At 43.8% G+C, this 25232-nt stretch overlaps 2 protein-coding genes across 3 annotated transcripts; one reads left to right on the plus strand and one right to left on the minus strand.

Moving 5' to 3' along the window:
- Positions 1-929: 929 nt before the first annotated feature.
- On the plus strand, positions 930-2293 carry MCIDAS (multiciliate differentiation and DNA synthesis associated cell cycle protein). The gene is made up of 3 exons (XM_056514787.1): positions 930-1130; positions 1279-1389; positions 1769-2293. The coding sequence occupies exons 1-3, from the start codon at positions 930-932 to the stop codon at positions 2291-2293; spliced, it is 837 nt and encodes a 278-aa protein (XP_056370762.1).
- An 18597-nt stretch (positions 2294-20890) lies between these two features.
- Positions 20891-24606, minus strand: GPX8 (glutathione peroxidase 8 (putative)). 2 transcript variants are annotated; one of them, XM_056514628.1, is made up of 3 exons: positions 24380-24606; positions 23514-23775; positions 20891-21617 (listed from the first exon to the last, which is right to left on the minus strand). In XM_056514628.1, the coding sequence occupies exons 1-3, from the start codon at positions 24584-24586 to the stop codon at positions 21454-21456; spliced, it is 633 nt and encodes a 210-aa protein (XP_056370603.1). In that variant the 5' UTR covers positions 24587-24606; the 3' UTR covers positions 20891-21453. The 2 variants fall into 2 exon arrangements, with proteins under 2 accessions (XP_056370603.1, XP_056370604.1); XM_056514629.1 differs by lacking the exon at positions 23514-23775 and having other exon boundaries at positions 21549-21617.
- Between the last annotated feature and the right edge of the window lie 626 nt (positions 24607-25232).

The following is a 25232-nucleotide window of genomic DNA, read 5'->3' on the forward strand; positions in this document are numbered from 1 at the left end:
CAGCCTGCGGCGGACAGCCTTAACCCCCGGGCGCGTACCCTTCCCCGTTCCTCCTTCTGCGCCCCTCTGGTGTCCTCCACCGTGCTCCCCAGCCCTGCATCCCCCGGCCGTGACACCCCCACCTTACCTCCCCGCAGTGTTCCTCCGGCCATGACCCCTCCACATGACCCCCCACCCCCCGCCCCGTGCCTTCGCACCCTGTTTCCCAGCCCTGCATTCCCCGACCATGCACATTGAGGGTGCCCCCCAGCCGTGCTCCTCGTTTTGCCGTGTCTCCCTGGCTGTGTCCACCCCTGCCCGCGCTACTCACCTCTGTCTCTGACTATCCCCAGTGCTCAGCACCATCAACTGGCAGGATTTGGCAGCCTCTGCCTCCATCCTTCCCACCACCCCAGCTGGCCCTGTGACCCTGCAGCAGGTAAACGTACTGCTCAGAACACCCTAAGCTGCGCTTAGCAGCTGGGGGGTAGCTCTCTCAGGAAGATGGGTTCTGGCAACTCCCCTAGCCTCAGGTTTCCCACCTGTGAAATGAGCACAGCAGAGGACAGCAGCTTGCCCTATGTGTCAAATGGGTTAGTGGCAAATGGCAAGGGGATACTGCCTAGAGGTGCAGAAACTGTTATAAGGTGCTGAGCACAGGCAGCAGACACTGTTGAAACAGTATGGGCAGTGGTGTGGGCTGGTCTGAGCCCTGGTCCCTGCTCACTGGATCATTTTCTTCACCCCTGCCAGGATGCCTGCTTCCAGGATGGGACAGAATTTTATTTCCAGGAATTCAGAGATACTGTCGGTGATATTATATCTGGCAAGTAGATATTTTTCCTTACCTAAGCCAAATATACCTGCATGGTGTGCTGGGGCTAGGGGGAACAGACATTAATACCTCCACTTAACGCTTATGGCTATTCCTTCCAGATGTATCCACATTAATGCCGCCACCTCTGGACTGTTCTGACTATGATTTCCCACTCGGTGAGGAGGTGGCCTTTGGCTCCTGCACTCCGCAGCTGCAGAGTAGTGTGCTGGTGCAGGTGCCCCCACAGCACCTGTCTTCCTCTGAGCCGTGCTGGAGAGACCTGGCTGACCAGCGCCAGAAAGCATTGGGAGATGCCCTGGAAGCAAACAGCCAGGTAGGGACCCCAAAGCCCTCCCAGCCTGCACTGGGTTTGTTCAGTCGCATCCTGCTGAGGCAACTGCACGGCCCTGGTGTGCAGCACCCCCTGGTCCCCGTACAGGGGGGCTGTCTCAGACACCACTTTTCGCATTTGTCCTTCACAGCTGCAGGAGACCCTCACACAGAGGCAGGAAGAGCTGGTGACACTGCGGGAGAGCAACGTGCAGCTGAAGGAGCTGGCGACTCAGGCCAGGAAGCTGGCGGCTGTCCTTGACGTGAGTGCTGCTCGCCGTCTGGCCTGGCCCCACGGCCCGGCTGGGGGAAGAGGGCGCAGGTTGAGGCAGCATGGGGTGGGACAGGGCCTGGGTGGGGAGATGTGGAATGGGATTGCGCAGTGTGGGCTGTGGGAGTTGTGTGGTGCAGGACGGGGTGGTGTAGGGTGGACGGGGTGGGACAGGGCAACGTGGATTGGGGTAAAGCAGGGTGGGGTGGAGCAGGGGAGTGGGGGATCAGCGTGGAACGGTTCAGGGCAGGGCAGTGAGGTGTGAGAGGCCGCTGTGCGGTATGGGATGGAGCGGTGGGGCACAGTGCGTGCGGGACAGGACGGCACTGTGCGGTGCAGATAGCGGAACTCGAGCTCCCTCTCGCCGGCAGACGCTGATGCTTCCGCAAAGCGCCGACGGCACAGCCCTTTCTTCTCCTCCTCGTCCTCCTCTTCGTCCTTTACCTCCTCCTCCTCCCTCCGCTGCTGCCGCCTCCGCGGCCCCGGCCGGGAGCGGCCTGGAGGGTGCGGAGGGCGTGGACGCCATGCTGCGCGCCGTGTCGGAGAAGTGCCGAGCCGCGCTGCGGAGCCTGGGGGGCAGCTCGGGGGGCAGCCCCGGGGGCAGCCCGGGACACAGCCCGGGACACAGCCCCGGACGCAGCCCGGGACACAGCCCGGCAGGCAGCCCCACAGCCAAGCGCCCGCGGCCGGGCCCGCGGCTGCACGGCGCGTTCCGCGGGCTGCGCACCGGCCGCGCCGCGCCGAGCCCGCCCGGCGGGGCGCTGGACGGCGGCGGCAGCCTGCGGGCCGCGCTGGGCGAGCCGGGCGCCATCCGCACCCTGGCCTTCCCGCAGGGAAACGCCTTCACTCAGCGCACCGCCGCCGGCGGGCACCGCTTCCGATGGGTGCCGCGCTGAGCGCCCCGCGGCTCCGGGCGGAGCGGGGCCTCCGCAGGTGGGGCTGGGGCGCGCCCCGCCCGACGGCGCGCTCCCCATTCTCTCTTGGAAAAGGGGTATTCGCCCTTTCCCCCCGCTGCCGGAGGGAGCAGGGGCCGCCGCGCCCCAGCGAGGATGCTGCGCCATGGGCACTGCCGCGGCTCCTGGGCCGGCCGCTTTCCATCAATAGCTCCTAATGAGTGTAATGAAAATAAAAATTAAACGAAGATACGGCCGGTTTTATCCAGAGGTTTTGAGTCAGCTGAGAGGACTAGCCCAGCTGACAGGACAGCGGCTGGAGTTGGCCTGTGTGAAAGCAGAGTGATCGTCCCAGGTGGTTAAACACGGTGAAGCTGCTCCATCATGGAATTTTACACCCACAATGTTTACAAAGCGCACTTGTATCGTTCATGTGTGCAACTGTATATGCATATTTGTACTTGTTATGGTGATTAAATGGTGCTTAAAATTGCCATATTATTTGTAGAGATTTAATGCAAACTTCATTTTGCATCAGTTACGCATATTTACTTTCATTAGAGCAGAGACAGCAGAAAGCATTTCTGATAGAATGGAGATAGGAACTTTTAGAATAAAACATGCTGCTTTTAAAGAGAAATGTGAAGAGTAATGTTTGACTGTTTTCTTTATGGATACATTTCATTTCACCCACATTTCACCCAGTTTGAAAGCTGAGCCACTAACACTCCTGAAACAGTACCTGGTATTTTTGTACTTCTGTAGCACACAAGTGACACACTGCTCCACCTGGGGTAGGGATTTTCTCCCTGTAAAGTTACTGTTTTTTCAGCATTCAGCTTTTCCAGTATCCTTGCATGAGTCTATGTACATTAAAAACAGTCCAATTGTGACAGGCTTGTACGATGGTTAAGCTGACAGCACATCATCACCTCAGTGGACCTCCTAGGGGAATTGAAACCCTGCACATACTGTTGTGCTTTTGGCATTCAAAGATGTATTCAGAAGCAGAATGGTTGTTGTTGCCAGCACAACATGTAGTTGTATGGCTGCTAGGAGACTGCAAAAGTGGTCATTGAGTATCTGAGGTCGTTCATGTCTGCAGCACTAACATTTTTCTAGCAGGAATGGTGCTGAGGCCCTTTCTGGGGTGCTACGGGCTCAGCTCCGGGAGGACTTCAGAGATATTTACTTCTCTGCAGAAGACCTTTGACACTTTGGCCAAAACCCTGTATGAAAGCTATGGTTTGACAGCAGACAGAAGAGATAGAACCTTCCTGTCTGCACTGAATTTAGCAGGGAATAAATCGATAACAAAAGGTAGCTTATATATATATATATATATATATATATATATATATATATATTCCTCTCTGTGTGTTTTGTGAAATTAAACACAAAATATACAGTATGTACAATTATGTAATGCTCATAAGAATATTAATTCCTCAGAAATGAAGTGCCACACTAAAAGTGTACACTTCTTGTAGGATGCAACAATGAAATAACCACCCTGTTGGACTGTGACTGCTGTTGATCTTGCTGATACTTCAAGTCTTTTCAGAATTACAAATATGTTTTCCCCAGTTTTTCAGTGAACCTGCTATGGCATTTCCATTGATTACTGTTACTCATAGTTTTCTATGGAAAAAGGATCCTTGATTAATTTTGAGGTGTAATCTAAAAGCAGTAGAAAATTATCGTAAGTGTATTTTAAAATCTATTTAATTTGACTACATATTAATTGGAAAGGCTGAAAATTGGCTAATGAGAACAAGGTTTTTCTCAGTGAGACTCGTAGGAGCACCATCAGACATAGAGATACACACTGATAAAAAGTGTTTGTCGTGCAACATGGTCATGGTGTTAGGCTATAAACATATTTCTAGCAGTACACTATATACATCTCCTTTAAGCTATGAAAGCCAGACCTTTCCACATCATCCCTGGATCTTCAGAGGAAAACTGCACCTTCTACAGGAGCACTGCTTCAGCTGAACCACATCTAACACTGCAGGAGGACTGCAGCCACCATTTAATGGGACTGCTACCAAAACCCTGACTGGCAGGGTGTCAGGTTGTATTCTGACTCTGTCGGTGGTTTGTTTTTTTTTTTTTCAGTTTGCTCTTTGTAATACTGTATGTCGGTGGGTTGTGTTTTTGGGGTTTTTTTTTTTTGTTTTTTTGTTTTTTTGTTTTTTTTTCCAGTTTGCTCTTTGTAATACTGTATTTCTATTTTAATTATTCTTAGTAAAGAACTGTTACTCCTATTTCCCATATCTTTGCCTGACAGCCCCTTAATTTCAAATTTATAATAATTTGGAGAGAGGAGGTTTACATTCTCCATTTCAAAAAGAGGATCCTGCCTTTCTTAGCAGACACCTGCCTTTCAAACCAAGACACTGAGACAGAGACCAATACGGCACCCATGGCTCTTTCCTTCTTGGAAGTGAGGATTCCTTACTTCCCCCCACCTGACACATAAAAACTGAGGCACACCTCCAGGCTCTGACCCACATGGCTCTGACATCTACATACATATATCTATCCATATAGATATATATACATATATTTATACATACATATGTGTATCTATATAGATTAAGATATAAAAATGTACATGTAGAGGTATTATTTCTGTAGTCAATGGCCATCCCTTCAAGATGTCTGTTGAGTTCATGCAGTCCATGGCTCTGGGCTCTATCCTTCCTAGACATCTTCCAGAGCAGGAGGGCTTGTGTGCTGTTGGCTGGCTGTGAGCTGCATCAGCTCAGAATTTGTACATTTGGAGCAGTACATCCTTGTTGCCCATGGTAGTTAAAACATACAAGTGGCAGTGTCATTCAGCAACCAATATTATACAATTCAGTATTACAGACTGTTCCCACCCAAAAATCAAACCTCCTTGAGGTACACATGTTTCTGTGTCCTTCTGCATTACCTACCAAGAGCATCCAAGTCCTTGAGCAGAAACAATCCCTTTGCAAAAACAATTGCCTTCGCTTGAGGCAGGACTAATCCAAAATGCCTTCTCTAAGGGCCATCCTGTGGTTATTTCCACTGTAAACACATAAAGCTTGCCTTGGTGGGTTTCTGGTAGTGTGATGTAACCAGTCTGCCTAACCAGGAAGAGAGTGTCCATGGTTAAGTCCACCCTTTGATCATGAGCCCATCTGGATATTGCATCTCTCCCCTGGTGACCTGAGGCATCATGGGTACATTGAGACAGAAATAATTCACCCTTGTTCCCATTCCAGATCCTCCTGAGACATTTCAACCTTGTCAGCTTGATCCATCTCTCCACTGTTTTGATATTCTTCAGCAGCCCAACTCTTGGGTATTGTGCACCTACATAATGTACTTTATAGCCAACTTCTCCATCCAGGCAGAGGTGCCACACTTCAGCAACCCAGATGGGTTTTTCTCTGCACTGCCAATTGGTCTTTTTTTCATCAGTCCAGCCACCCCTACAGAGCATTTGCCATCATTAGCAAGTTAGTATAGACACAGAGCACTGATCATTTCTCTCATTCAGTGATGTCTAAAGCCAGCTGGACAGCTTTCAGCTTTGTGAACTGACTGGATGCACATTGTCACTAGTGTAGGACTCCATACAGCACCTTTCCACTTTCAATCTGTCCCAACAATACATCGGTGAAGAGAGTGAATCACTTTTCATTTTCTGGCAGCTGATTGTAGTGTAGGACCTCCTCAGCATGTGCAACCTTTTCTTCTTTGGTGATGATAATCCAAAATTTTCACCTTCAGGCCAGATTGAGATGAATTCCAAGATCTCTGGGTGATTGAGGGGTTTCCTGTTTGAGTTCACTGTGTGGTCAGAGCAATCCATTTATTCCATATAGCATCAGTGGCGTGTTCCATGGAAGGCGCTTTCCCTTTGAACATCCAGTCCAGCACTGGCAGTCAGGATGCCAGAAGAGGCTGTGCTTCAGTGCCAATCACTTCTGACACAGCTCAAATCCCATCATAAGCTGCAAGGATCCCTTTTACAGCTGGGGTGTAGAAGGCCTCAGACCTTTTGTATCCCTTACTCCAGAACTCCAGGGCTTGTCCTTGAGTCTCCTGGGTACCTTTCATCAGGACTCCAGGAAGGATCATTTTGCCTGTCTGCAGTGTAGAGCACATTTTTTACATCTTGTCCTGCCCTGACTGGCCGATGGACTGCTCCATGATCAATCTCCTGTTTCATTTGTTCAAAAGTTCGTTGTTGTTCAGGACTCCACCTGAACACATTCTTCTTTAATGTCATGTGATAGAGAGAGTTCAGGATCTGAGGGTTTGTGATCTGGAATATGCATTCTGCAAACCCCACAGCACCTAGGAGAGCCTGTGTTTCCTTGCTGGTCGGTGGGGACATAGCTGCTATTTTATTGAACATATCCATTGAAATCTGACTATATCCATCTTGCCATTTACTCCTAAAGCCTGAATTTTCCAGGCATGTCCCTTGACCTACTTGGATTTATGGTAAAAACAGTCTTTAGTTGATGTTGAATGCCTGAGAACTTTACTTTTCAGTTTACTTACTGGCTGCAAAGAGTTTTATCTTGAAAGTAGAATAAATATGCCTACTGTTATACTCTAATGGGCTTTCTCTCTCTGTCACCAGAGTTTTGTATCTTTGTAATTTCCTGACTCAGGTGGAACTCAGCTAGAATTAGGTGAAGAAGGTTTCCTAACATATTTCACTTCGGTTTCCAACAGGTTGTGGCCTTGGGACATTTTGCAGCATTTTTCAAGGTGAGAGGTAAAGAGTGCTACAAAATCACTATTGAACCTGTGGCAAACCGCCACTCAGCTTTCCAATATCTCTAAATAAGGTCTTTTTTCTCTTAGGAAATTCCTTCATATTATTTTCTTCACAATTGATTGGTGCCCTAGGGATGATTGCACTTCTATACAGCATTCTTCAGAAATCTAATCAGAGGTATCAAATCTGCATTCACATGATTGGAGCAATGGGCAATACTTCAGGATATTCTGGGGTGTGCAGTGCAGAGCAAGTGCATGCCAAAAAAACAAAGAGGAATGGAAGAGATGAGGATAAAATCAATAGCTGAATCCCTCAGCTGGCCTCTTTATGTGAAAGGTGTTATCAATAAAACAGATAGATATTTATTTTAAAACATTATACCATTTTATTCTTGTTTGGTCTGATTGTCTCTAGTATAGTTCAATTTTTGTGTATGTTCATAGTGTGCTCCTCTCTTTTTAATTGTGAAATAGAATTTGTATCTCCAGATGAAATTCAGAGTGCCTTTTGTCTCAGTGAGCATTTGAGTGGGTTCAGGAATCCAGAAGTTCCAAGGTCTTTGCAGGACTGGAGGCTCACATATCTCTGAGAGGGGCTAGAAGGGATTTGTATCTCTTGTGGGGAGAAGGAATTTTACGAATTGTGGGTTGGCAGAGATTATTTGACCTGTACCTATACCCTGAATATCGAGGAATGGTTTTAGAAGCTTAAAAAGTGAAAGAGTTGAAATAGATTAACATGTCCTACAGAGTAAGGTGCAAACTGGGTATCTTCACCCTGAAGTTTGTAAGTGCTGAGGGTACAACTTAACCTGTGCCATCTAAAAGCTGCATACCTGGTTTGCTGAAGTCCTTGTCTCAACAGAGAGGTGACAGATATTATCTTTGTAAATTTGTAGATTGTAAAGATCTATTTTGAGCTGATGATTATAAATGGATCCGTTTTGAAACAGTGAAACAGAAAAACAAACCCAAAAAACCATTTTAACCGAAAGCTTAGATTATGCACACAACTACCTTGAAAATTCAGTTGGACATGATTCCCTAAATATTAGTCTTTGGAAGTGAAACCAGGGACTTATTTCCATGGCAAATCATACGGAGATGCAACAGAATTTAAGGAACTCACAGCTGTTGAAGCTGAACCTGTCAGCAATTACTTGAGTGAAACATGCTTGCATTGAGAGGTGACAGTGCTTTTAAAGGTAATTACCCTTATCTGGGAGAGAATGTTAGAACCCTTGCCCTGTGTCCAAGACAAAATGAGAGGAATCACCTACAGCAGGTGCCTGAGGCCTTGTATATAGCTGCAATTCATAATTATTCAGAACCATAATTACTTTTTGCAATACTTAAATGTACAATAACATGCAGCAGTTTGGTACTAGTAGTGTAGAAATAACTATTGTGCTATGACTAGAAGCTGCTAGGGAAGCTTTGGAAAGAACCATGTCCAAGTGCTATTTTGGCAGTTTATTAATCCAGACTCTTGGCATTCCACAATGAAATATTATTTAGGCACACAGTTGGCAGCTGGCAATGAGCCCAAAGGCTCTTTTGTTCAGCTGGAGTTTATCCAAGGCTAAACAAAATGCAGTTTTACATTGTATGCAGTCTCTAATACCTGCACAGGGTCCCAGCATGTTGGAAGCTGTGACTTAGACTGTAGCAGTGTTGCAGTAATGTGCTGAGATGGATTTGTAGTGTGCAAAAAAAAAAAAAAAAAAAAAAAAAAGAAGTGTAAAACTCAGGAGAAAGGCTGGGATGGATGACCTAGCAGGACAGTTTTTGATGTGTTCATGGAAATGCAAAACCAGGAAATTACCATAGTGTGCTGATGAAGATATAGACTAGAAAGCTGAAAGTCACATTAAAACTGAAAGTCCTAGGAGTCAACTGTATGTTACATGAAAGTTAATATGGTTTATCAAAATGCACTTGTCTCTTGGTGTCCTTGTTTACTTGGCTTTCTTTGTTTCCACCTCTCTCTTCTTAAACCAATAAAACCAGAAAGTAACAGGTGACACAAATTCCTCCCTGAGCTAAATAGAGCCTTGATCTACTCTCATATGCTTGCCAGCCAGGTTTGTCATTATTGATAAATTCAGAGTTGGAAATAAAAGAGATTTAGATACAGGTGAAAGTCTGACACGAATCAGCAAAAGCCAGAAAAATGTGTATATAGACAATATTCAGTCTTTTAAATATACTGTCTATGCACATAATGCACTCTTGCAGTGACAGAAGGCAGTGCACAAGTAACAGTTACATTTTTTTTCTTTGTTTCCTCACTTGTTTGCATAGGGGATGTGATCTTCCTTAATGTTTAAGTGTTTGGGTTCATCGGAAGAGTAACCGTGGACAGTGATTTCTAGAGCTCACTCCCCTCATGTTCACAACCACTTTTACTGTGCTGGCAAAGATAAATGCAATGGGAGATTTCTAACGAGCAGAGTACTGAACTGAGATGTTAATTTTTAGTTTTAATTTGAGCCCCAGCAAAGAAGCAGGAACTATTTCCTCCTCTTTTCCTCTTAATTACCTCTCCTTTGTACAGCTAAAATGAAGCTTTGAGTTCATTGTACAGCTAAAAGGAAGCTTTGAGTTCATTGCCAGAATATTCCAGTTACCTGGTCAACAATATTTCATCCTGGAGTCTAAACAACAGCTGCTCACTGCAGTGTGAAATGATGTGATGAGAACAGCCACATGATTTGGGTCCCTATTTCTTTCCTGATTCCTTCCTTCCCCTTGCTTGCCTTGTTTTCTGTTGCAGGTAGAAATACTTGATGGTCAAAACCCCCTTTAATAAACGAGAACCACCAACTACTACAACTGCCAGCCACTTAGAAACACTTAGCCCAGTGTTTTGTCCATACTGCTGCTCCTCTAACCCACTTAGAAGCACTTAAGCACTGAGCAGGCAACAAGATTGGGATCTTTCTGCTATACTGGCTGAAAATCTAGAGGGAACAATGAAGAAATACAGGAAGAAAAATTAAAATCTTTACATATCTCAGGATCTCTGCTCAGTAAGAATATAACAAAGCTGGACATAATTTTGCCTCTGGCAGGAAGCTGGAGGCTTTGGTTTCCAGAAATTTCTCTTGATTGCAACTGCAAAATGGAAACAAATTTTCGCCTCTGTGTGTTCAACAAAATTTTCCCACCTATTTCAAAGCTCAAACCTGTGGTAAATCATGTTCAGATCCCTCACACTGTTAATCCTTTTCTTAACATAATTTTTTGCATCTTTCTTGGTTTATCCTGAGTGTCACAGGCAGTGACTACATCATCTAGGGATAAGTATCCAGTATGCCCTTGATATCTAAGTCCTTGTGCTCCTTAGCTAGCAAGGTTTCTCAAGGTAGGCCTTTACTTAAGCAAAAGTTTCCAAAAACTTACCTAAGACCAGTTTTGTTCACCTCTCTCTTTCTCTGACATTGAGACAATCTGTCATCTATTGCTTTTAAGGCAATTTTCTATGACCAGCTCTTGAGGTCTCCCTGCCTGCCAGAATCTGATGTCAGCTACCTTAACATCTTGTGAGCAATCATTTGGCAAGGAGCACCCTAATTTTCATGTTCTGAAATGCCTGGGTCCTACAACCAGTCCTTGTCCAGCAGCCTGGAAGTGATGAATCCAACATTTCCTAAAATGTGTTGTTTCAGTCAGAGTTTAATTCTCTGATAATGTTGTGAGTCTTGCTGTTGATGTCCAAACCTCACCTTCTAACTACAAACTTGTATTTCATCTCAATAAATTCTGACATGTGATGATGATGGCAATTTTACAGTAAAAGACCTTAGGGATAACGGATGAGAAAAAATGATATTATTACGGTATTGATAACCTGAATACCTTTCAAAGCTTTCAAGGAAGTACCAGGCACAACATATCAGCACCATCTGCTGCCAGTGAGGGCAAACTACATGGTTTGTTACATACCGGTTGGAAATATTTTTACAGTGAGCTACAAAATTTCAGCCGCAATTCTGGTACTTAAGTGAAATAACTGAGCAGTTAGCTATATAGGTTCCATAATGAGGAACCCAAAATTAATCCATGGTGAGAAAGAAACAAAGACACTTAACCCAGATAACTTCATTTCACTTTGTAGACATATCAGTGAGATGCTGGAAACATTTAAACCTCTGTTTAAAATTCAGTTACAATCTCAAAGTGACAACAAAACTCTTACCTAGCACACAGTTTCCAGAATAGCATGTGCTTCAAGTGAATAAGAACATATTTAGGATGTCCTTGGTGTTATAATATCTTCCAACATATCCTCCTCAACAAACACAATGAAGTTCACAGTTCCCCACGGCACTCCTGCTTACTTTTATTTAACACCGATTTCACCTAGGAAGATACTTACCTTAAGGCTGCTACCAAATGTAATATCTTGGCATGTTTCCCATTGCTTATCAGTGTTCAGTAGAAATTTTATAAAAAAACCTCTTTTATTATAATCCATTCATGGTGCATGTGTGCATGCATGAGTTGAAGGTTCACAGGTAGGAATCACTCACTGCTTGTAACACCAGTTGCAGTGGGCCATATTATTTACTCTTTAATGAATTGTTCAGCATTAATTAATCCTAATTCACTAGAACAAGACCTTGTTGACTTTGAAAGATTTCTAACTTTTATTCCAGTTTACAGCTGTATAGTTCTCAACTGTAACCTCTTTCCTCTCACTATCAAACAAACTGCTACAGGGTTTCTCATCTGAAAGAAACTTTTCAGTGTAAGAAAAAGGTTTGTTAAGAGGCTCAAGCACTGGTCTGATAGGTAACAGTTCAATACACTTCACTTGAGTGTTGCTGATTTATTAAGTGTTCAAGCGAGTTGGCTCTGCAGTGCATGCCAGAGTCCGCAGTTAGGCAGGGTGACGATATTTGGCCGTGCTCGTTAAACGTTATTCTTGTAGGAAAAAACTCACATTCAGTTAAACGAGCAACTGAAGCATTGCAAACAATCCTTTGTGAAGCTATGCTAGCAGTGCCTTGTGTGCTGTTTGTTTTACAGAAAGCATTAAGGAGGTGCTGAGTGACCCAGCCACTTTGTATGCTGGGTGTGCTTAGTTGTGTCCTTACCAGCACAAAGGAAGGTAATAAGGTGGCACTTTTTTTGAAATAGTTTTACTTTGATTTGGCAAAACAACTCCATCAACTGATATTTTTTTATTGCTTATTACACATGCATCAATACAAATATTGTCCTCGGGCAACTTGTTTACATGGTGAGGCCGCAAAATAGAATTAGGTAGGAAATAAGAAATTATATGAGAAGATTTTTACAGAAGCATTTTTTATATTGGTTCAAATAATTATTTTCCAATGAAAAATTTAGGAAAATCTCTCCTTATTTCTAGAAACAGTAAGAAAGTGAAGAATAATTTCAGCATATTTTAAAAAGTAGTACTCTGTTTCTTACTCTTAGAAAAGAAAGTTTTAAATGCTATTTCTAACATTCAAAAGCTAGAAATAGGAAAAAAGTGCTCTTTTCCATGTCGTGTGTCTGCCTGCACCTGTTTCTTGAAAACCTGAGTGGTGTCACCCCAAATTTTGACACTATGGCAAGGACCGAAAAACAATGGTTCTGAGCTTACATTGAAAAAAAGAGACATGTTACATGTACCGGTAACTCTTCTCTTTCTGCCTCTTTTGATTTAAATAAACCCTATCCTTTCAAAAACACATGTTTTATATTTCTCCTACAACATTTTTGCTCAGGTTTTCTCAGATGAAGTGAGCGCCTAAGTTTGTGTACTGTCCCTCCGGCATGCGAGTTCCATAAAACATGTGCAAAAGCAACCCATCTGCTGGCATTAAGCGATTCTTCACACTTTATCCTACAACTTCTCCCTTTCCCTGTCACGTAAAAACAAATGATAGCAGGTTATTTCTGGAGTCTGGTAAGACTCCAAAAGTAAGACGGTGGCGAAGTGGTGAGGTTTTGTTCCCTTTTGGGTTTGGGGACCTGAGCTGGAGGAGAGTGTGTACAGGGCTGCGATGCCTTTTGCCCAGTCTCGTCTAAGAAACGGCACCGCAGTCAGCGGTCAGTTTCAGACAGGCTGGCTGGAGTGCCTCAGAACGGCGCTGCCGCCGGACCTCGCTCCCGGCTCCTCACAGCGGGCGAGGTGTCAGTGGGAAACAGCTGATGTGAGACGTGAGGGGTTTTGAGGGCAGCATGCGCTGAAGAGACGGACAGAAAATGGCAACAAAAGCTGCTGAAGGGTCTGGAGCACAAATTCTGTGAGGAGCGGCCGAGGGAGCTGGGGGTGTTTTTACTGGAGAAAAGGAGGCTCAGGGGTGACCTTATCACTCTCTACAGCTGCCTGGAGGGAGCGTGTAACCAGGTGAGGGTCAGTCTCTTCTTCCAGGCAACCAGTGACAGGAAAACAGGAAATAGGCTCAAGCCATTAGGTTTAGGTTCGTCATTAGAAGAAATTTCTTCACAGAAAGGGCGCTTAGACATTGGAATGGGCTGCCCAGGGAATTGCTGGAGGCGTCATTCCTAACGAAGTTTAAGAATGGACTGGAGGCAACGGCACCTAGTGCCCTAGTCTAGTTGACGTGGTCGTTTGGTCCTAGATTGGGCTCTATGATCTCAAAAGTCTTTTCCAAAATAATCGATTCTGTGATTCTGTGAAGCTGTGATACAGTGAAGTTGCCCTAGCCCCGTTCCCGAGGTAGGGAGAAGGGGCCGAGTGATGGCAGCCCCAAACAGTGCCCAGCACGGCAACGGGGCAGCCCAGGGGACACGGCTGGGGCTCTGACCCAGCGGCCGAGGCGAGGAGGGCAGCGGCAAGGGGTGCCGGTCTGGCGGGCTGCCCGCTCCCGGTGCCAGCCACGGCTCCTCAGCACCGGCACCGAGCTGCCCGCGGAGCCGCGGGACCCGCCGCGCCGGAGCTTTGCCGTCAGCCGGTCCCGCCGCAGGACAGCCCGGTCCCGCCTCAGGACAGCCCGGTCCCGCCGCAGGACAGCCCAGTCCCGCCTCAGGACAGCCCGGTCCCGCCTCAGGACAGCCCGGTTCCGCCGCAGGACAGCCCGGTCCCGCCGCAGGACAGCCCAGTCCCGCCGCAGGACAGCCCGGTCCCGCCGCAGGACAGCCCAGTCCCGCCTCAGGACAGCCCGGTCCCGCCTCAGGACAGCCCGGTTCCGCCGCAGGACAGCCCAGTCCCGCCTCAGGACAGCCCGGTCCCGCCGCAGGACAGCCCAGTCCCGCCTCAGGACAGCCCGGTCCCGCCGCAGGACAGCCCGGTCCCGCCTCGCAGCCCGGTCCCGCCGCAGGACAGCCCGGTCCCGCCGCCAGCCGGTCCCGCCGCCGCGCAGCCCGGTGCCGCCGGCGGGACGGGACAGCGCTTCCCGCCTCGGCGGGTGCGGGAAGGACGGCGTGCGGCGCCAGGAACCGGGCGGTGGGCGGCGGAGCAGCTGGCACCGCCTCCCAGCGGGGACCGGCGCCCCGGGGGCTGGCCGGGCTATAAGTTTGCCGCCGCACAGGTTGCCGAGAGAGTCGGGTGTCCGCCACGCACCTGCCCGGAGCCGGCCCGCGGGGAGGGATCCTGCTACACATCAGGGTACCTCTCCCGAGGTGGCGGCAGCCGCTTCAGCCAGCCCTGCAGAGACGGAGGAAATTAGAAATCCGGCCCGGAGGACGAGCAGGAGGGACGAGGACTTGCTGTGGTAACAAGTGTCCCGTGGGGGTGCGGGGGCTTTGGTCCCATGGGGGTGCGGGGGCTGCCGGCCCTGGGGAGCACTCGTCCTCCTCGGGGTCTCTGCCCTGTCCCCGGGGCCGTGGCTCGCCAGCAGCAAGGCTGGGTGGAGGGTGACTTAGGGTGAATAAATTGAGCTGCACGGTTGCTAAGTGTTGTGTCTCTGTGTTCTTTTTTTCCCAAGCATGACGCGATGAGAACACTCGGGAAAGACCTCAAGTGGAGCAGAAAGCAAAGCCCACGGAGAGCGGCTAAGGTAAGGACAGGCACAGATGTTTGCAATCCTTTGTACACACCGAACTGAGAGTTCCACTGTACCTTTCTGGGAGATAGAGGGAGGGAGGTAGGAGGGAAGGAAACCATGGAAAATAAGTGATTTTGAAAAAACCCCCACAACATACCATTTTTATTCGTTTCTATTAATCCTTATGACACTTGCTCAAGTGTAGCATCTGCAATGTCACAAAAACACAAGGTATGGTCGATTGACATCTGTTCAGGGGAGGAAACAAAAACACCTTTGGGCTTCTGTCCTGGTGCACCAGAGGGACTGTTTACTCTTTAAAAACAAAAGTTACTTGACCTGGTTGAAGGGTTGTATAGATTTGCAGAGGTCTTTTCGTTGGCACTGCAAACTCAGTTACCTACATTTAGAGAGTGGTAAATGATAAAGGACACAACAAAGAACTCACAAGTACAGTAGAAAACTAAGTAGGAAACTTATTAATCACAAAAACAATTGCTGAACAGTAACTGATAAATAAAACACAGGCAGCTTGTATCGTGAATCACAAAACCAGGTAAGACTGTGACATGCAAACAGATAGAGTGGGAAATGAAGATGTTGGTGGGATTGACCATACTGAAAAGCACCGAGGCAGGAGACAAGCAGCATGCCACAGATATAGCAGTATAGAAATGTAATCTCTAACACACTGAGAATGTTGCTTCAACATATGTACTTTATAAGTGACACCTTAGGGACAAACCATGTTTCTGAAGTGACCAATGACTGAGCTCTGGGAGACAAACCTTTGGGTTTGGTGGTGAAGGGAAACTGATGGCCAAAGCTGAAGAGAATGTAGCAGTCTGGCAGTGCATGTTAGCTGGCTGTTGTCCCTGATGTGCCCACAGCTGCTAGCTGCACTCCATATTGTTTCATTCAAAAGCATCACGGAAAACTCTGAGGTGGCCTCCTCTTGCTGTGGAACAAGAACTCAATTAGCCAGTACTTTCTGTGGCTGCTAAAAGCAGCAGCACTCAAGGAAGTAAATGTTATATGTTTTGTTTTGTGTTAAGATTTATTTTGAGTGATTTAAGACCAATTCTGAAAGAACAAAGTGAAGGCTTCAAATACAATATTAATTGTATAACTCAGTGCCTCCTTTCCAGCGTGACTTAAAAGGACTTTCAATCAAACTGGATGTTGGAGGTAAAATTTTTACCTCCATCCAAAAGCTCGTAAGCTTTAGTCCTGAAACCTGTTTGTTCTCCATCAGGTGGCTGTAAATAGAAGTATGCTGTGGCTACAGGTAAGTTGAATTATGGAATAACCAATGATAATTCTAATTTCTAAATAAAATTGACTGCACTGGGTTTGTCTCTGGGCTCATCTAGACTAAGGGCAGGGTTTCAACAATGGCCATAAGCAAATGTCCCACAGAGAAAAGAACTGAAGTAAGTGTATGTGATACAAATTACCCAGTGGAGGTAATATACTATATTGGTATTCCTACAACTAAGACAAGAAACGTTTTGCAGCACTATCCAGTTCCTTTTGGACAGTCTGGGAACTCCATGCAGGGTTTATACTATTGCTCTTACTCTGGCCTTCCTTAGACACTTACCTGTGATGTTTTTTTCCCAACACTACATACTGTTTGAATTTGTATATATACACATATGAAACATGGACCTTAAAACAGGTGAATAATGCTGAATTTGGGCTGAAAAAACCGATGTTTCCAGGCATACTGTTTCAGGAGGCATCTCCCTCCGAAGGACCCTGTGTTTGGTAGGCAGTGTATTGCTAGTTGACTGCTGTACGTAATGCAGCAGTCACTGCTGCACTGTCACCAGCTGCAGGGCTGGATCTCTGCTGATTCAAGGCAATTCCTTTAGAAGGTGCTGGGATTCATGCAGGAATTCGTGCAGCTGGTGCAACTGTGTGTGATGGGTCGGCAGTGTATGTTGGCTGCTTGAAATTCTGACAGCAGCTAACATGCACCTGCTCTCTTTTCCCACATACCTTGGTCATCAAAACAGAGAGCTACTACTTTTGCATAAGAAATCTTTTTGTTTCTCCTGATTATTGCATTCTTTGACTGTCAGGCAAATACAAGTGGTATCTTGCATTTCCATTATTCTAACAACAGTGGGAATTTTTGATTGATTTAGGCTCTGGAGTTCATCTACTTTTAGATACAAAGGTAACGGGAAGTTTTAAAATACCTGAAACAGGAAAATAACTAAAATATTTCAAAAAATTAAGATCTTGGGAGCTTCTTTAAGAGCAAAAGCAGCACAGTTAAAAACTTCACATACATTTTAAGTCTTAATTTGATTTTTTAATAATGCTAATATTTGGCAAATGCAGCTTGATAGTTTTTTTGAGAGGTGTTTTCTGTTTGTTTGTTTTTAATTGAGTAATTAGAGTCCTCAATGGCTTAAAGTCACTTTTACTAACTTCCTAAATACTACATCAGAAGAATAATTACCTTTCTGTTGTATGTGATTTAAAAAGTCAACCTTAAGAGTTTTTCCTCTCTGATTACTTCTCTTATTAGTCAAAAATTAATAACTAATTTGTTAATATCAATGCATTTAAAAACTGCACCAACCACACAGTGTGAACGGGACATAGTGCTATACTTGGGCTGGAAGCACATTGATATTTTTGATTCATGTTACACTGCGAGCTTCTGTCAAGGCATGCTGCTGCGGCCAGCACAGCCTTAATTGTTTCCTCATCCTGGCGCTTTAGGCATCTACAGGGTGCCGAAGAAAGTCTTTGCTGTTCCTTGTTTTCTCTAGGTGCTGCTGCATGTGCCTGGGACAGTGAAGAGCAGGAGCAGTGCAGCTGAAGGGGTGCAGAGTCGCGGCCATCCCTGCTGTGTGTGGTGATTAGGCAGTGTATTGTTAGTTAGCTGTTCCTCACACACCAGCAACTGACTACACTGTCAGATTAGCACATCACTGTTGGGACAAGAGAATAAACACTGCTGTTATAAATGCCTCATAGGTCCCTAGCTGCTCCAATTCCTGCCTGGTTCCCCTGACTGAAGGGAGCTGTGCTAGGTTAGGCCGACTGAGTGAAGGCAGGGTTTAAAATAAAGAGTAACTGAGAGTGTATAAGTGAATGTAGTTGTATTTCATGCAGTTATACATCTACATCAACTAGTTTATAAACAATCTACTGAATTATGTAAATACTAAGGAACAGTTTCAGGTTTGAACCCTATGTAAATATGTTTCTCCTACACCACTAAATGTTTGAAGGAGCATTGATGTGTTGGCTCAGCAAACAAGTATTTTACTTGAATTTACAGGAACATGGACTACTGATGACAAATGGACTTAGAATATTTTCACTCCCAGGTAACTTTTTGGAAAGAGAAGCTCACAGTTAAATGGTATTTGTTTATGAAAATAAGAATACGTCAGACTTAAGGAGTGAAGGAAGTTTGAGATGTGAATGAAGGGTTAGGACGGAGGATGCAAGAGTTATGCTCAGATAGAAATAAAATAACTTTAACACTCATGGACTGATTTTTATTAAGCATCATAGGAAGGTAGTTTAATCTTAGACTGGGGGGATTATTTAAGAATTCAAGAGATAGGTTTTAATCTGTCTAAAATGTTGCAGCTTTTATTTTTACATGTTGTATTTTAAATTAGCTCTAAATGGATATTTATATAGACACGCATTAACACTACTTTCTTGGCTTTTGACTACAGATAAATATTTAATTTTATAACACTATTCTGAATTTCATTTTATTTATTTGCCTTCCTAAATTTGCAGAGATTTGGCCATTAAAAATGCTTTATTTTTACCAGATGACTGCTAATATACTTTTGAGAAAGGAGTGATTGGATTATTAATGAACTGCCCTAAATATTATATTGCAAGAGCTGGCATGTCTTGTGATGTGTAAATAATACAAGCACACTTTTTATAAAGAGGAATGTTAATTTGTTGAGGAATGTTAATTAACAGCAAATTTTGAAAAACTTAAATTATGTTGAATCAGGACTCAAAATGTGTTGAATCAGGTATTCATACTGAAATTTCTTCAGAAGATGGTTGTAGTGCATTGTGACTGGATAGTGGAATGAGAAGTTCCATGACTGTTTTCTCAGAAAAAATCTTTTTTTTTTTTTTTTTTTTTTTTTTTTTTTTAGGATCTGGTGTGAATATGATTCAGGAAGCCATGAGTTAAGTAATTCTGTCCACTTGTTTGCTAATATGCTAATATCACATGTTATTTCTGAATACCAGGAAAGACACTTGATCTTAATGATGGCATTGAGATATTCAAGATTACACTGTGTCCTCTGAAAAACAATATGAGCTTTAGTGGATGAGTCACAAACAAGGTATACTTGTTTCCTTCCCTCCTGATCCCTTTCAAACAAGAATATTATACCACACTGTTTATCCTGAGTGTTTAAAGGACCCAGGTGAAATTTCCCATATGCTGAATAACTCTCAGGCAGCACCAGAAATAAATCAGGCATTTTTTCCACTAACAACACCCAATATTTCTCTATTCCTACCCTTTTTATTCGGTGGTACAAAAATCAGGGAGCTTGGGCAGTTCACATGCACAGACATACATGTTTTAGGCTTGTACATTTCCAAGTTAAGATATCCACCTTTTATAGGCAAAGCACTCTGTCCTGCCACTTAGTTACACAGACCATTGACTGTTCCCAGTGAGGAGAGAGGGTCCATATCTCAGTTCCCTTCCTGCTCCATCAGAGCAGCAGAGATATACGACAAAAATCACCTGTCATGTCCCACTAAGTGTTCTCACACTGTACATGCAGGAGGAGGCAGGAGTAAAATGCAGGACCTCAGCATAAGGATTGGCACTGTCTTGGCAGATTTTATGTGGAACCTTGCAGGATAATGTCAAACAGTGCAGAGGCTGGTCTAAAACACCAGCAGCAGGCTCATTTGGTCTAATGAGACTTTTACATAGTTCTTAACTGGGCTCTGAAATTTTAAGTGGATAAAATTGCCATGCATTAAGTTTGAGTTCCTTTCCAAAAAGGTGTTTGAGAGTGACTTTGTTGAATCTTCCACATCAATATCATTACACATTCTTTATAGATGACTTTTTGTTTTTTGGTGACATTCTGAATTAATTCAATAAATGGATGAAAAAAACCCCTCTTTTAAAAAAATTGCTTTTGAATTTCTCACCTCTTTTACTTACTTGAGTGTCTGTCTTTACTGGAGAAAATTTTGAAGCACCCAAGGTATTTTTAATCAGTGTTAGTCTTACAGGAGAACAGCACAAATTTTACCCATCCTTTTCATACAGAAAATTCTACCAAGACTCAGGTTTTTCTCATTTCTATTATCTCAGCCCTCCTTCAAGACATGGATAGCTGGAGTGAGGTTTCTTTCTTAAATTACTATCTGCTTTAATTCAAATAGATAAATCAAAACACTTGGCAGTTTGCAATGGAAGGGTGGAACAGAGCTGGAAATGGGTTAGTGACATGCAGGACTGGGGAGATTGCAAGGGGAGAAGAGTGGGTCTTGAGCCAGGAGCCTGCATCCCCTTCTTCTACCTCTACTTGAAGGTTGCCATTTTATTCTAGAGATGAGAGGTAGGTGGGTGGCTGGGTAGGATTGTTTTGGACTGTCTCAGAAAGATGTCTTAGGCTCTTGATTTTTGTTGCCCCTTGAATCCTTCTGTAAGCAACTGTGAGTATTTACACAGGCCCTGCCTTCATCCAGGTCTGAGGAGGAAGAATCCAGCAGGAGAGGGGCTCACATCTGAGGCACTGTATTGCAGGAAAAGTACATATATGGAGAAGGCTGAAGACTTTAAAGGTGTTGTGAAACTGAAATGTAAAATAATCAAAACTTTCTTTTCAATATTTTCACTTCTTTTAATAATTTTATTTTCTGTGTACAATTTTTTGCAACTGGCAGCTTCACAATTCAATAGTCTTCTTTGAGAAGATACTGCAAAGCTGGTATCTTTAGTTACATTTGTGTGTCTAGAAACCCTGCTATGGATGTCTCTGGGTCCCATGCCTTTCATAACAGGGCAACCATGTGTTAATGGAATATAAAATCTCTTTGTAACTGGTAGATGGGGAAAATCTCTGTAAATACTAAGTAATTTATTAATAAACCTTTTTTCTAATTATCTACCTGCTGGTGACAATCTTAATTAGCTATTGTCAGCAATTCAGAAAAAGAAATCATAAACTCCTGATGCAAATTGATAGTCCCTCCCTGCAAGGTACTGAATGCCTTGTCATGGTTCTCGAGGACACTGCAGGAGCCAATCCAGAATTAAACTGACAGAATTAATCCAAAAAAACTGCAAACACCAATGCTAAAGAGTAGCAAAATCACCTGATGGTTTAGCTTCTAGTAACATTCCCCAGGAATGTAGAAAGGCTGTGGTGAATGGCTTTTTCAGAGGTCTTCTCTTTTCTTCATGATAATCTGCCTGATTAATGATGTTACTTCTGGTTTGATATTTTCTATTGGCTCTTCGGGTCTCCAGAATTTCACAACTTTACCCTCAGGACTGACAAGGTACTTCCAGAAATTCCATCGAGGCTCTTTCTTTGAAGAATCTGCAAGGATGAAATCAGATAATTTTAGTGACTTACACCTGGAATCATCTCTAGGCCCTGCACTGATTCTTTGACTATTTATGCTGAAGTAATCTCACCATACTCTTTGTTGGTAGTCTGGCACAGATTTACTGTTTTCTGCTAATGATCTGAAAAGCTGGAAGTCAGTGATGCTCCCCCCTTCCTGTGAAAGTGTTTAAGAGTTCCTACTTTTACTGTGCTGTACTTACTAGGGAAGAGAATAAAAGGGCTGCATTTTTATTCAGAGGATCCCAGTGTTATGTCAGTTTTGGGAAGTGAGATGGGAGCAGGATGATGTACTGGTGATGGTTTAATCAGGCTGCTTTCACTGAAAGCTCCAGTAGATTTTGAGTGAAGAACAAGTTGGGAATGGTGCTGAATCCTAAACTGATTTTTTTTTAAGTAATAGATTGAAGTTGCTTTTTGAAGGCTGCAACTGAACTACTTTTGCTCTAGATTATTTTACAGTGCTGTTGCCATCCTGTTGCTGGTAGTCACAGGCAGCAAAGGGTGGTATAGCATGATGTTCAGCCTTCTTATTGTCAAAACAGCAACATTAAGAAAACAGGTACTTTAATTGAAAATGCACAGGAATTTATTGTGAAATTCAGGAATTCAGGAAGAGAAAAACTGTATTTCAGAATATACCAAAAGGTCTTTCTTCTTTTTGTGAGTGAACAGCACATCAAATAAGAGAATGCTGAGCAAAAATTTTTTTCTTTGTAGGTATCAATATTAATAATGATGGCACCGATATTTAGAGTCTGGATTCATCACACACAGTGGGTGCCTTTGTGCTCTAGTCTCTTCTATAATTCCACTGGACATCTGGCAACTCAGGGCAACAAAGGTACCTGATGTTTTTAGTAGCATGCCAAAGAGGAGGTAGGAACAAACCCAGTTACAATGGCAATGGTGATCACTTAAGGATTCCTCAATAGAAACAATTTTCAAGTACATAGGAGGTATCATAGGGGATATGGCACCTAAGTGTTCTGGGAAAGATTTCATGCAGGTATTGAAATAGTTTTCTGACAAGAGGCACTATGAGATAGTGAAATAGACTCTGAAGGCAAGGAAATGGAATACAGGTTAGAGCAGTTTTCTGCTACTTTATTTTCTGGGTAAAATGGTGTGTTAGAAAAGGGTTATGTTTGAGTTATTTTTCTTTCATAGATCACTATGGTTCAAAACCTGTTCAAAACTCAGGAAACTTCAGAGAGGCTTTTCAAGGTGGCTTTGAGTCTATGAGATCTTTGGTCAGCTGAAGGGAGAGAGAATTTAATTTTGCTTGGGAGAATATGAGGTTCTAAGTCTGTAAATGCTCCCTGTAGTAATGCAGGATTTTGCAGGCTAGGCCCTGAAGTTCACACAACAAATTAATAAAAAATCAGTGGTTATATATAACTAGTATATATAAACCTGCTTTACAATACAGTTTACATAAAGATGGACATAGGACCCAGCTAAAAATCTCATCTGCATGTTTTATTTAAAATCTTCCAGTAATTTTATGATCCCCATAACTATATTTTTGTCCATAAGAAAAGTATTTTCTTAAATAAATATCACCTACTTCAGAATGGTATTTTGTTGGTGGGTGTTTCTAACTCTAGCATTTCTAACAAAATTGATGCTTCTAGCTGGGCTGGTCAGAGTAGGCAGTTTTTATAAACAGTGAGGAGAAACTGATGTTTTCAGGATACAATTATTTTGCCCATATTTTTAAATATACAGATTGAAATGAGAGTAATTGTATGCTGAATGCCTGTGTCTCTCCACAGTCCTCAGCGTTGCCTGACAAAAACATGCAGCCCGGATTCAATGGGAGTACCATGGTTACAGGAAGCTTGATACATAAAAGAAAACAATTACCTATTAGAAATTTAAAGGCGGGATCTGCTTCTGATCCTAGGATCTTGATTTTGTGGAAAACAGGGAATGTTACTCCATAGTTTCCTCTGGCAAAAGATTCTATTTCCTGGCTTGAGCTAGGCTCTGATTCTCCGAACTGGTTGCAGGGGAACGCCAGCACAGTGAAGTGGGAGGGACCGAACTCTCTGTGCAGCTCTTGAAGCGCGAGGTAATTTTTGTCTGTGTATTGGCAGTAACTGGCCACGTTTACAACCAAAGTTGCCTTCAGAAAAAAAAGTTAGAACAGTAAGGAAAAAGCCTATAGATATTGTAGAGGTCACAACTAAATCTTAAAATGGCATTTCTCATTATCATGATGGTTCCTGTCGGAAGGCTAAACATAATCTGTCTGATTATCATTTAATTAAACAGATAAAGATAAAATCAGCTGAAGATATTTCTTTTCAGTCAATATGTGTAAAAATATAGCAAAGCTATAAGCTTCATCTCACAGCTTTGTTTAAATATAAACATTTAAAAATGTAGACGTGCTTTTTAGCAGACATTTAGGACATGCACTAAAATTGTATTTACTAGATAAACTTCCAAAATCCAAAACCAACATTAAAATCCACTAATTTGCCTGTTGGGCTATATTAATCTATGCTAAATAATATAATTTCTTTTATTCATTTGCTGGATCTGATACTTGATTCCTGGAGCTGGCCTAGGTACAATAAATTTTCTCCAGCTTACTGTATTAAGAACAGAAATTTAGCACAAATCACTGCCAAAAACTCCCATAATCAAACCTTTTATTTACCTAGAAATGTACGAATTTTTTGTCAGTATGGATTCAAGACGGAAAAAGCAAAATAATAACTTACTTTCCCTCTGTACTTCTCCAAGGAAATGATCCTTCCTCGTGAATCCTTGACTTCAAAAGAATAAAAATCTTTGATTTTAGGTTTAAAAAACCTGAGTTGCAGCAGGCAGAGAATGGTGGTGCACAAAACCATTGACAGGAAGACAACAAAGACCCTGGCTTTGGGCACTGAGTATTTCAGAGCACAACTAGTTGTGAGAGAATCCATTTTTGAAGCTTTTGGAGAGGAGCCTGGGCAGGCCTGGAATGTGAAGGAGGAGCTGAAACATGAGACTCTCAGCTCAGACCGGAAAGAACAAGCTGCTCATTTTTGTCCCTGTTGCAAAACAGCTACAAATCACAGTGCCTGCTGGGCTTCTGAGCTCTCATGTGAAGTATCCGAATCTTTCAGGGAGGGAGGGGGATAAGAAATGAATGAAAAGAGTGTAACTATCACCCGAAGAGGCTGATAGCTCTGTCTGACTGACATGTGTGGGATACTCCAGTGTGTGTCTGCTCTGCCTTGAGAGCTGCTGGGGTCAAGAGTGAGTCTGTAGTGCAGCTCCAGCACATCTGGGCCCCCAGATGTGTCTGGCAGAGTTGCTCAGAAGGAGGCAGCTGTGTTATCAGGCAGACTTGGAGAAGCAGTTTGGGGGACTTGTTCAGGTAGAAAAAAGGCAGGATGGCTGAAACCTGAGTTTGTTTACAAACTCAGCCCTGTATCTCATCAGCTGATCACAGGCAGCTGTGTAAAACTTATTTTAGCACATGGAGCAGAGGAAAACTGCTTGGTAATAGGCTGTCATAAAGGAAGATAATATCATGTGGGATTTTTTTGCAATGACAATGGGGATGATAATGGAAAATGGGTTGCT

This window comes from Oenanthe melanoleuca, chromosome Z (genome assembly GCF_029582105.1).
Source record: "Oenanthe melanoleuca isolate GR-GAL-2019-014 chromosome Z, OMel1.0, whole genome shotgun sequence".
Lineage (NCBI taxonomy): Eukaryota > Metazoa > Chordata > Aves > Passeriformes > Muscicapidae > Oenanthe > Oenanthe melanoleuca.